Source organism: Otolemur garnettii, unplaced genomic scaffold (genome assembly GCF_000181295.1).
Source record: "Otolemur garnettii isolate 467f Iridium unplaced genomic scaffold, OtoGar3 scaffold00008, whole genome shotgun sequence".
Lineage (NCBI taxonomy): Eukaryota > Metazoa > Chordata > Mammalia > Primates > Galagidae > Otolemur > Otolemur garnettii.
In genome coordinates, this window is record NW_003852403.1 from 8,678,367 (window position 1) to 8,689,412 (window position 11,046).

Genomic DNA, 11,046 nt, shown 5'->3' on the forward strand with positions numbered 1-11,046 from the left:
GTGAGCTGCGATGCCAGGGCACTCTACCCAGGGCAACAGCTTGAGACTCTGTGTCAAAAGAAAAAATAAATGAAAGACTTTGGGGCCTAAATTTCAGTGAACTTGTTAACCCAGGAGAAGTGTTTAGCCCACCTGCCTTCATTTCCTGACTAGAGGAATTAGGAGGATGGTGCAGATGGTTGTGAAAGGAGATGGGGAGGAGCCTAAAAGGCTTAATTAATTGTTATTTGGAGAAATCTGGAACTCCTGCTTGTAAGCAACTATGCCAAATGCGAAGTATAATTACCAAGGTACATGTTGTACCCTCCAACAACAACAAGATGAAGTGTTTATACCATAACAAGAACTTAGAACCTACAATTTTGACAAAAACTATAATCTCTCAAGATTGTGTTTTTATTTCTTCCTTCCCTTTCAAAGAGGTTCCCCAAAAGCTGTCAACAGAGAGGGACTGCAGTCGAGCGTGGCTATTTATATGTTTGTGTTCTGTGATTTTTTTCTTTTGGTGTCTTAGATAGAGTCAGCAGACGCGTGCCTAATCCTTGCCAACAAGTACTGCGCTGACCCGGACGCTGAAGATGCCTCCAACATCATGAGGTAACTCAGGGGTCTGGGGAAGGCCCAGGGCTTGCCACCTATGGCCAGCTGGTTGCCCTTTGGGGTTGTCTTCAGAGACTGTCTCTGTGAGCTCTTCTTTGCCTTCTGTGCCCTCATATCCCTGGGGAGCTGAATCTGCCATGGGTGAAGAGGGCAGTGACACACAGGATGCTGCCAACAGGAAACTCACGGAGAAACTCACTTGTGAAACTCAGCGTCTACTCATGGGTGGCCATGGGTTTGAGATTTCATGAGACACAACTAGAAAAGGAAAGATAGATTCAGGTGGGCTCAGGCCTGAGTTAAGTTTCTGTGTTCCCTAAGGGGAAATGGCCTGAGAGAGCTCAACTGTGGGGGGGCAAAAGGGCTATTTTGCAGTGTCTGAAGATAGTTTGGGTTATTGTAACAAGGGGAAATGGTGTTGCTGGCATCTTGTGGGTAGAGCCAGGGATGCTGGTACCCATCCTGCAGTGCACAGGATAGGCCAACCCAACAGAGAATTATCTGGGCCCAAATGTTAGTAGTGCCAAGATTGAGAAATCTCTCGCTAGGGCATTTCATAAGCATCTATAGCATGCTGAGTAGTGTCACCCCAGAGTGGAAGGTAAGGACCAATGAGTTTGCTTCACCCAGTTTCCCCAAATTACACAGTGTTCCTCACTGCAAGTCTTGGCAGTGCTTTAATCCTCATTCATGTCTCTAAGAGAGAGTAGCACAGAGGATTTCTCAACCCTGGTTTACCACAAACTCCCCCTCTGCACTTTGTTTTTATAGAACGTTTTCTAGTGGGGAAGACACTCAGAGAAACACGGCCCAGAAGGGTGAGGCCCGTCTACTGCTAATCTCAGCCCCCACCCCAGCACCTTGTTCTCTTCTCATTTCAGAAGAAAATTTGCTCAGGTTTTATTCTTTGCACAGATCCATAGTCACACTGTGCAGCTATGAAATGACCAAAAGGTCAAGACATTTCACTCCAGGTAGTCAAAGGCCTTTTGGAATTTGTCTCTTCTTCTCTGGCAGAAATTGCAGAATAGTTATGAGGGCTGCGAGGAAATAATAAAGAGAACCTTCTGGAGAAGAGATGAACTGAGAGGGAACATTTCAGTCCCACTGCATTCCCAGGAACTCTGGCCTAATTGTAAACAGGCCTCCCCAGGCCCTAGGAAGATTTCCCCTCCCTGCAGCTCCGTGTACTGTGTCCTGGGAATTCACCTGAGCTGGGAGGGTCAGGAAAGCTGCCTCTGTGGCATGACGGTGCTTGCAACTCCCTTTCATTAGTGGCCCCAAGTGTCATGAGCTCTCCCATCAGTGAGGTGGGGGAATTCCTCTCTTCTGCAAAGCATCTAGTCTGCCAGGCAACATCTGGCACCCTCATCTCTTTCCGCTCACTTTTCTTTGGCAACAGGCTTGGTGCAGTCGTTTTGAGGAAGTTGATGCATGAACTCTTGTAAGCCCTGGGCTTGCCAGGCCACAGAGAGAGAGAGGGTGGGGTGGAGACTGGCTTCGCACCTGGTCCCATCCCTAACGAGCTAAAGCTGGACAGTGACTGCTTGAGCCTCACTTGAGGATGTATCACTTGTCCCTTTCTTTGAAGTAAGTAGGGTTTTCATCCTTTGACATATTTTTCTGTCATTGGAAATGATAACAGTGTAGCCCTTAAGGAAGCAAGCAGTTTTTTGAAAAATTCTAAATGCAGACCCGAAAGATGAGCTTTGTGTCCCTACCCCACAGAGAAGTTTGGGGCTTGTGCGGTGTTTTATTTCCCCCCCCCCAAGTGAATAACGTGAGTAATTGCTTTGAAATGGACATTTCTCTTAATGGCAAAATGTTAATCAAAGCCTGACTGTGATGAGGTTAATATGAGGGCTTGTAGGTATCAGGGTGATGGTCACCCTGGTGCCGGTCAAAGGTAGTATCCTAAATTTCATTAAGGAGAGCCAGACCTGAGGCCCAGGCAGCGAAAGGAAACTGGAGTTCAGGGTTAAGCAAGGACTGTGTTTTTCTCTTATTTGTATAATCCTCCTTCCTCCTTAATGAGACCAGTCACCCCCTTTTGAAATTAAAATGTCAAAGATCCATTTGGAATGAGCTAATGCAGAAAACTGGCTGAGGCTGTGAACTTCAAGGCTGGGCTGAGACAGGAGGCTCACAGGCCCTGAGTTATAAGTATGGGCCAGCATAATAGTTTTTCAAACATAAAATGAAATCCTTCAAGTGGGAAAACCCAGGGTGGATTTGTGCTGGAGAGGCTTTAGCATGATCCATTTCCTAAATTCGCAAGTTGCCGCTCTGCATTAAAAGCTGCTCCCTGGCCATCTTCTCTTCTTTGTCCAAAAAGGGGTGACCTGGGGCGCTCTGCTTTAAAAGCTGCTCCCTGGCCATCTTCTCTTCTTTGTCCAAAAAGGGGTGACCTGGGGCGCTCTGCTTAGCGGGCTAGTTGATGGGGGTAGGGTAAACCAGGCAGTGCATTTCTGATTCGACTTAGGAGGTGGGCCTTTCTAATGGTGGAATTCCATTCTTTAGCTTTCCTTGTCACAGAAGGAAATGTACAATGTCACCTCTGACAGAGTCCGTAATGACAAAAACCATAACTTACACGTGGAGAGAGCTTTTAATGATTTCAAAGCATTTTCACATCTGGCCTCCCATTTGGTGCTCATACCAAGCCTGTGAAGTCAATAAAGCAGGTACTATTGCCCCCAGTGTCCAGATGAGGAACCAGGCACAGAAAGCCCAGGGATTTCCTGAAGGTCACTCGGTTCATTAGTACAATAGCTGCGGCTGGAACCCAGGTGTTTCCATCCATCTGTGCCCTGCCCCTCCCTTGAGCACCGTCAGTGACTTGGAGAGGACGTGTGGGGAGGGGAGGGTGAAGACTAGCTGTTCTCAACACTGAATATGGACTGAGGGCTGGTGGGGGGGCAGTTTTCCATCAGCTCCAGACCCCTGCAATGTCTTGGCACTCATTTTTAATCAGCGTCTTAGTCATCATCCTTTCGACTCTGTTAGCTATGGAGGGCTGAGATCCTGTGCTCATCCTTAGAGCCCCGCTTAGAAATCATTTTTGTGAGAGTGGCCAAGTGTGTGTCACAATTAGAACCATTTGTCATGCTGCTTGTTGGATTTGTCATTGTTGTCTGAAGTTGTTAACTTGGAGAATTGGACTCCGAGCAGATTGTTTCTCGGCTGGTCCCTGGGGTGTTGAAGATGGCAAGGCTCAGGTGGGAGGCCCCAGGATTTGAGTTTGTTCTCCCCAAACTAGATATCTCTACAGGCAGGAGAGCCCTGCTCCAGGGCCTCCACCCTCCCAAACGCACATGCACACACCCTATCCCCGAGGCATCACAGGGGACACCCAGATTTTTTATGCCCAGCATGCAGACTGGCTGTTCTATGATTCCTTTCTCATGCTACCAGGGGATATGGTAGTGGAAACAGAGTTTAACCCATCTGCCACCCCTCTAGATGGCATTGACCGTTGGCTCCCTGAGCGCCCCATTTGGAGATAATCATATTACTCTCTCCACCAGACTCCATGGGTAAGGCAGACCCTGCCTCAGCTTCGGTTTTTTCTTTTTCAGAGTCATCTCCATAAAGAACTACCATCCGAAGATAAGAATCATCACGCAGATGCTGCAGTATCACAACAAGGTGGGAGAGGGGGAGCCGGCTCCGGCTGAAGACAACACAGGGCTCCAGTGTCGCCCCCTCACCACACACACACACACACACACACACACACGCTCATGTGTCTACACGTGTGCGCGCAGAGGGCCGGGTGAGAGGTGTGGGGATTGAAGATCTCCCTGGCACGTTTCTTTAGTCCAGACACCTTGTTTGCTCTGGCTCACTGGGAGGAAATTCCCTCGCGTCCTGATTCATTCATTCAGGAAGCGTCTCTTGAACCCTTTGGTTCAGAAATATTGATAGGTTCCCATCCTCATCTAAATTTCACTGACTTCTATGTTGATGTGCTGTGGTCTTTCTTCTGTGAGTCTTTACCCACCCCCTGCTGTGTGGTTAGCATTCTGCCTGACATCCGAGGGGTGTAAGTGTGGTGCCCTCAGGGATTTTTCAGTTAAGGTGTAGAGAGTGCCCCAGATAGGACTTCTGTGAGACTGGGTGAACTTGAAAGGGCGTAATGCACACTGGGTGAAAAGTAACGTCAAACACGTTCTCAAACTTGGGATCAGCGTTGGCAGAGTTGAATTTGGGAAAACAGTTCACTCTCCAGAGACCCAGCATAAAGCAATTTCCTTAGGGTTACAGCTTACAATGGGGCATTGACTGGAAGCAAATCAAATGCCAGATTCTATGTTGCGTCCCTTCTCAGTAAAGCAGAGTCCAGTCTCTCATTCAGAGGCAATGCACCTTCACGAGGCCAGTCAGTAAACTTCCAAGAAAACAGCTTTGGGGGAGGGAAGGTGGCACCTTTCTCTGTTTGATATGGTACCAGTTATCTCCTTAATGATGCTTAGAAACCAGAGGCTGCTTAGTACCTGGAGCCAGGTGTCCTGTCTGCACAGAATAACTCCCGGCTGGGTTATGAGTGAGAGTGTGCCTCATCTTAGAGGCCATATTCTCCACAAAATAGGCAGTCAGATGACTCAGAGAAAGCCCCATTCTGCCAAAGGCACCAGCACCATGCCATTATTTCTTAATTGCTGGCAAGTGCTGACCCATTTTACTGTGTGGAGGTCCATCAGAGGCCATCATTGAGTGGAGCCTGCTGTCAAGACTGGCCCACTGCTCAGAGCTGCTGCCCACCGCCAAGGACTGCCCGGCCCTTGGCAGGTGGCTTCCCCGTGGACTGTGCTGCTCTCCTGCCTGTGAGTTTGGTGGTGGGAACCCAAGGTCACAGTCTCCTGTCTGTCTCTGAAAAACCCAAGGACACCAAAGAGACAGAGTGAGGATCTCCGTAACTCACAGGTGTCAAGCTGGGGAAGTTTTTGACAACAGCCTCTGCAGGTGGTGGTAAATTTTATTAGCAGGACTCTGACTGGTGACAGCTCCTGAAGCAACGAGTGCGCCTTCTTTCATTTGTGATTTGAAATTTCATTTAGTGTGGGAGTACTTTAAGCCGTTGTTTAGATTTTTGGCTGAGCTTAGATTGAATGGGAAAATTAATGTTGTATGTTTAGAAAGGGATGTCAGTTCCTTTTATTCTCCTTCCAATGAACGCTGATGCAGCATCTTCAAGAAATTAAGGAGGATTTCTGCTATGCGGTTCTTGTCAAACTCAAAGTAGCTCAACCGGCCTAGGATCCAGACAGTCCCCGGTCAGTAATCACGTGATCGCAGCAACCTGAGCGTCTTTGGCAAACCTCTGCATTGTAATTATTCAGGACAATGAGGAAGATATCAACCGATCCATGATTATTACTTGAAACACATTTTTATGTAGACGCATGCCAATCTTTCTGGGTTTCAGGGTTAGGCAAAATCACTTACAGATCCCTGTAAGATTAGAAAGGACACAAGAGATAGCGTGACTTTGACACAGGCTATTCTGTTCTATCATTCCATGTCTGTCTTCCAGAGCATGAGTAAAAAGCCCATTCATCATGTTTTATCATCTCATTCCTTGTAGAATTCCAAGTGGATGTTCTTTACCCTGCTTTATCATTTTGCTCTGTTTCCTAAGATGCTTCCACCTACCTCTTCATATATTTGTTTCAGTATTTTTATTTCTTTTTCCTTTGGCACTTTGTCTGCATCCATCCTACATGCCCGGAGAGCTCCATCCATTAAAACGTGCTTCCAGGAGAGGACCTGGGACGTTTGTGTAAAGTTAGGCCACTATGAACATATTCTAAAAGATAGTTGATTCCACACTTGCATACCAGGCTCAAAATAGAAAGAATCCCAGTCCCCTATGATCTACTGAGGATGATGTTCTAAGGCGTAGAGGGAAGTAGGGAAGCTTCCTACTTTCTCTCCATGTAAAACTGGCCCTGAGTTCGTCATCATAATAATCACAGAAGTTCATGTCATATTTTATGGTTTTCAAATAGCTTTGACATCCATTATCTCCTTTAGTCCTCATTGGACCATCTGTGCATTGTAGCATCCAGTATAACTTCAGACCAGGGATTCTAAGCTCTATCACACACAGAGCAACTCTGCGGGGCACAAATCACCATCACTCCATAGCCAGCAAGCTAGGAGACAGAGCAGCTAACTCCCACCGTCACTTCAAATGGAGCCACAGCCCATTGAGCCAAACACTGGTTCCTGAGAGTAGCTTTATAGAAGGACTCAGGCTTGCCAAAGTGTATCTTTTTAATATCACTAGAATTCATGGAGGGAAACACTTTCAGGGTGGCCATCTCTAGACACAGAAGAAAGATGGCACTGGGCATCTTCCCATTTAAGTGCAAATGACTTGAAGCTCTTTGAGGGAAGAGTGTATAGTGTCTTAGAAAAGTGTCACTCTTGATGATTTACCTATTAATAGATTTTTTATTTTCTAGCAGACCCTAGTAAAAGAAGCCTTTGTCTCTGAAAGCCAAACCCAATTGCTCAGTACAGATGCAAGTTCTTTGAGCATTCTGACTCGAAACATCCACACTCCAGCAGTGGTGTTAAAGTGTTTCCTCTTAAATGGCCTTCTCTATTCCTCATGGTGGCTTCCCCAAATTTATAAATACTGAGAGATGGAAATGGTTTCCTGGGACAGCCTATTTTTACATTTCTTCTCCATGGGATGAGAGGTAGTCCAGTAGCAGAAAAGGAGGGAGGCCCCTGGTCTGCTAGACCCACTTGTTACATTCTCTCAATTAGAGAGACTTTGTCTCCAAACCACTGCATAGTATAGCTGGCATTTTCTACCAAACCCAAATGAAAAAGAGACAAAGTTGCCAGACAAAAAATTTAAGCTCTTCTCTGTTTCCTACCTGTAGATTTCCCTCCCAGCCAGCATGCCACCTTCACTCCCTGCCCCATGACTGGAGAAAATGTCACGGCCACAAAAGGAGGTGATGGAAACCCAAGACCATGGAACAAACTTGACTTGCTTGTATGATAACATGTAAAATATGTCTCAGGAACTCAAACCACATAGGGACATGAGGGACCCAAGGACGAAACACCTGGGCTTTACATCCTGAGGGACTTTCTTGGAAAGATTTTGCTTGTTTATCTGAAGGTGCACTGAGGGTCATGAGGTGTCTCCTATGGCGTGGATCCAAAAAACTCTATTAGCATCCTATGATTTACTGGTTTATTGCTTAGATTTCATTTCTCTATATTCTTTTCATACGATGTTACAGCAAAATGAATATTTCTCCACTTGAACTGATGCATTTTCTATGATGTCAGGGAAGGAAAGGGGGAAAGTGGCCTCCTCAGCCTAGGGAAGGGTGAGGAGAGAAATGGGATAAACGGGAGGCCAGTTGTTGGAACTAAGTATATGATGTGGAGAAAGTCATTTGTTGCTCAGCTCAATGGAAATTACCATCTGCCACGGGCCTCTCCCCACCATGGGACAATTTCAACCACACTGCCATCAGGGAGAATGCAGTCATCTCTCCCAGAAGCAACCACTGCTGACCCAAGATTGCCGCAGAAGTAGATTTTGCAAGAAGGAATTTCACGAGAGTGGTATTTTTAAAAGTAGAGGGTGGAACCCTTGGATTTGTTCTGTTTCCATACAGAATCTTCTATCCTTCTAATTCAACAATCATACATTGTTCAAAAGTGAAGGAAAGTCCCCTTGGTGCTCCTTGTGTTTCTGATGTGTGTAGAGAAATAATAATTTTAAGGCCGTTGGGATCTTGGCATTGGCAGGACTTAGAAGAGCTCTCTGATTCAACCTCCTATGCAAAGCAATAATTCTTTCCACAGCAACTTGGGAAAGCACTTACTGAGTCTTAGGGACAGAGACTTCATACTATTCAAGGTAATCTTCTCCACTTAGTTCACAAATTACATTATTTGGAAGTTTCTTCATAAAACAAACCAAAAAAACTTCTTTTTTGTGGTATAAACCAGTCACTTCTAATTCTGGCTCCTGGAACAATGCAGGACAAATCCAACCTTGGATGGAGCAGCATTTGAAGTAGTCAGTTGCAACCAGCCTGTCTCCATGAGGACGTGACCCTTTTTTAGGCCAAACATTGCTGGCTTTCTTAACCGTTCCTCAAAAGATCTTTTCCAGACACACACCTCTTCTTGTCTTTGTCATTTTTCTTTGGAGGTTATTCAATCAATCGTTTTCCATCTTTAAATCTGACTTAAAACTGGAGCGAGTACTTTGGAACTGGCCTGACCAGTTCATGACAGAATGAAATGTTCGTTTCCCTTGATCTGGAGACCATTGCTAACGAGCAAATATTGGCTTTCTCTGTACTGTGTCACATGGCTGGCCTAAAATTTGAGGTTTTACTTACCCACACACTTAAATTTTGCTTTGTGTATTTTGGGGTTTTTTTTCCCTCCCTTTCCTGTCTGCTGCCAAGTTAAGTCTTTTCATTTTCAAAATTTATACAGTTTATTTGCTTTCAACCTAAAGGCTATACTTGACAGTAAGACCTTGTAAATCTTTTCACTTTGGTCTTCTGTTGATTTTTCCAACTCTGGAGAACGTTTTGGATTTTGATTCTTTCATTTATTGTATAACCCACCACTTTCTGCTTCCTGTGTCTTGAAATAATTGAGCCTCTGGGTCTTAATTGTTGAATAGGAACAGTCCATCTGCAAGAGACTGTAAATGTCTACCCTGTGACATACCCGATGATTTAGGGCAGTGGTCTCAAAGTGTGGGCCCCAGGTCACATCATCAGTATCACCTCCAACATATTACAAATGCAAATTATCCAGCCTCAACTCAGATCCACTGAGTCAGAAAGTTGAGGGGCCAGCCAGCTGTGTTTTTGCAAACTCCACAGGTGATTCTGATGGCTTCTTAATTTGGGAGTCCCTGATCTGGGGTATTGGGAAGGCCGGTTAAAAGGAAATGCAAAGTCCACAGGCATGTGGCAGTTCTACAGATTGTTTGAGGAGCTAATTTATGAACAATCCAGCCAGACATCCTAGTATCATGGGCTCATGTGTCTATCACAAGAGGAAATTCCCCCTGGACTCTATTTGGTTAAATCACAAACCCAAGGGGAGGACTTGGACTTGGTAGGTACAGAAGCGATGCTCTAGAGAGTCTGAAGTCTGATGAACAGAAGACTTGAATTAAAGTCCGAACATTGGACCCTGGTGAGAAAAAGAAAGGATGAGTCTGGGTGACCCCGCATGATTGGGCATAGTTGCATTCCCCAGAAGAGATTTTAAACAGTTGAATACTTAACAACATGCGGTCTCATACCTGTTTTTGTTTCTCTAGGCCCATCTGCTAAACATCCCGAGCTGGAACTGGAAAGAGGGCGATGATGCAATCTGCCTTGCAGAGCTCAAGTTGGGCTTCATCGCCCAGAGCTGCCTGGCTCAAGGCCTCTCCACCATGCTGGCCAACCTCTTCTCCATGAGGTCATTCATAAAGGTAACGTCTTGTCTTATTAGAGCGCATTAGCCCGGGATTCCATTTGTCGTGGGGTTGAGTAGAGAGCACAGCTTAAACTCAAAACAGATCGACGGGCTTTAACCACTTTGGTTAAGGAGAAATTCCTTGTTATGGATTTGGGCACGAGGCCAGCTTCTTTCAAAATTATGTTTTTATTTTTATTTGGCACATCCACGGCCATTAAATGATTGTTCAAAGCACAATCCTCTCTTTTTTTAGATAAACCACATGTTTATCTATCAACAAAGCCTCCGCTGTTAAAACAAAAATATGATTTATATACATTCCATATGGCACCAGAGCGCCTAAAGAAAAGAATTATCATTTTGCTCTTTTATATCAAGTGGCTGGTGGACCTCTCACTGTGTGGATAAATGCAGACCATGTGTTTGTGCTGAAGCCCAAACCCCAACAACATAATTCATTTATTTATTTCTGCACAATCAAGGAGGCCAGCAGGGCTGACATGCCATGGTTATTTGAATGGGGAGTGAAACAAGGAACTGTGTCCTCGGCAGCAGTGCCCTCTGCCCCGAGAGACAGGCGGTCTGGAGGTGTTCATCACCTCGTCAGCCAGCACCCCTCAAAGCTGACAGGGCAGCCATTCCAAAATCTCCGAAGTGGCCACTACCTACCTGCTGGACCAACTCAAGCAGGGAGAGAAAGGACTGACTCTGTCCTCGCAGGCTGGGCCAGGTCAGTTTGTTTCCAGGGCCTTGAGTTAAGAGGCCACTGCCCAATCAGTCTTCTGGAACACCAGGTGACAATAACTCTGGCCCTCATCCTTGGACCTTTCTTAGCCAGGCAAAGTGGTAAACCAGTGCATAAAACCTGTCTTGTTTGGGCCTTTCTGATTTGACATGGGCAGAAGTTAGCTTTAGACCCTGTTATGTATGAAATAAGCAGAATCAGTAGCAGTTAAGATCCTGTTCAACCCC

The 11,046-nt window shown here is 45.8% G+C and overlaps 1 protein-coding gene across 7 annotated transcripts in view; it reads left to right on the top strand.

Annotated features, from left to right (window-relative positions):
* KCNMA1 (potassium calcium-activated channel subfamily M alpha 1) overlaps positions 1 to 11,046 on the top strand; it is a 762,000-nt gene that overhangs the window by 550,862 nt on the left and 200,092 nt on the right. For all 7 annotated transcript variants that reach the window (XM_023509577.1, XM_023509576.1, XM_012801412.2 and 4 more), the window contains exons 12-14: positions 513 to 597; positions 4,179 to 4,248; positions 9,932 to 10,087. In XM_023509577.1, the coding sequence (XP_023365345.1) occupies positions 513 to 597; positions 4,179 to 4,248; positions 9,932 to 10,087 (311 nt within the window). The remainder of the gene's footprint in view (positions 1 to 512; positions 598 to 4,178; positions 4,249 to 9,931; positions 10,088 to 11,046) is intronic.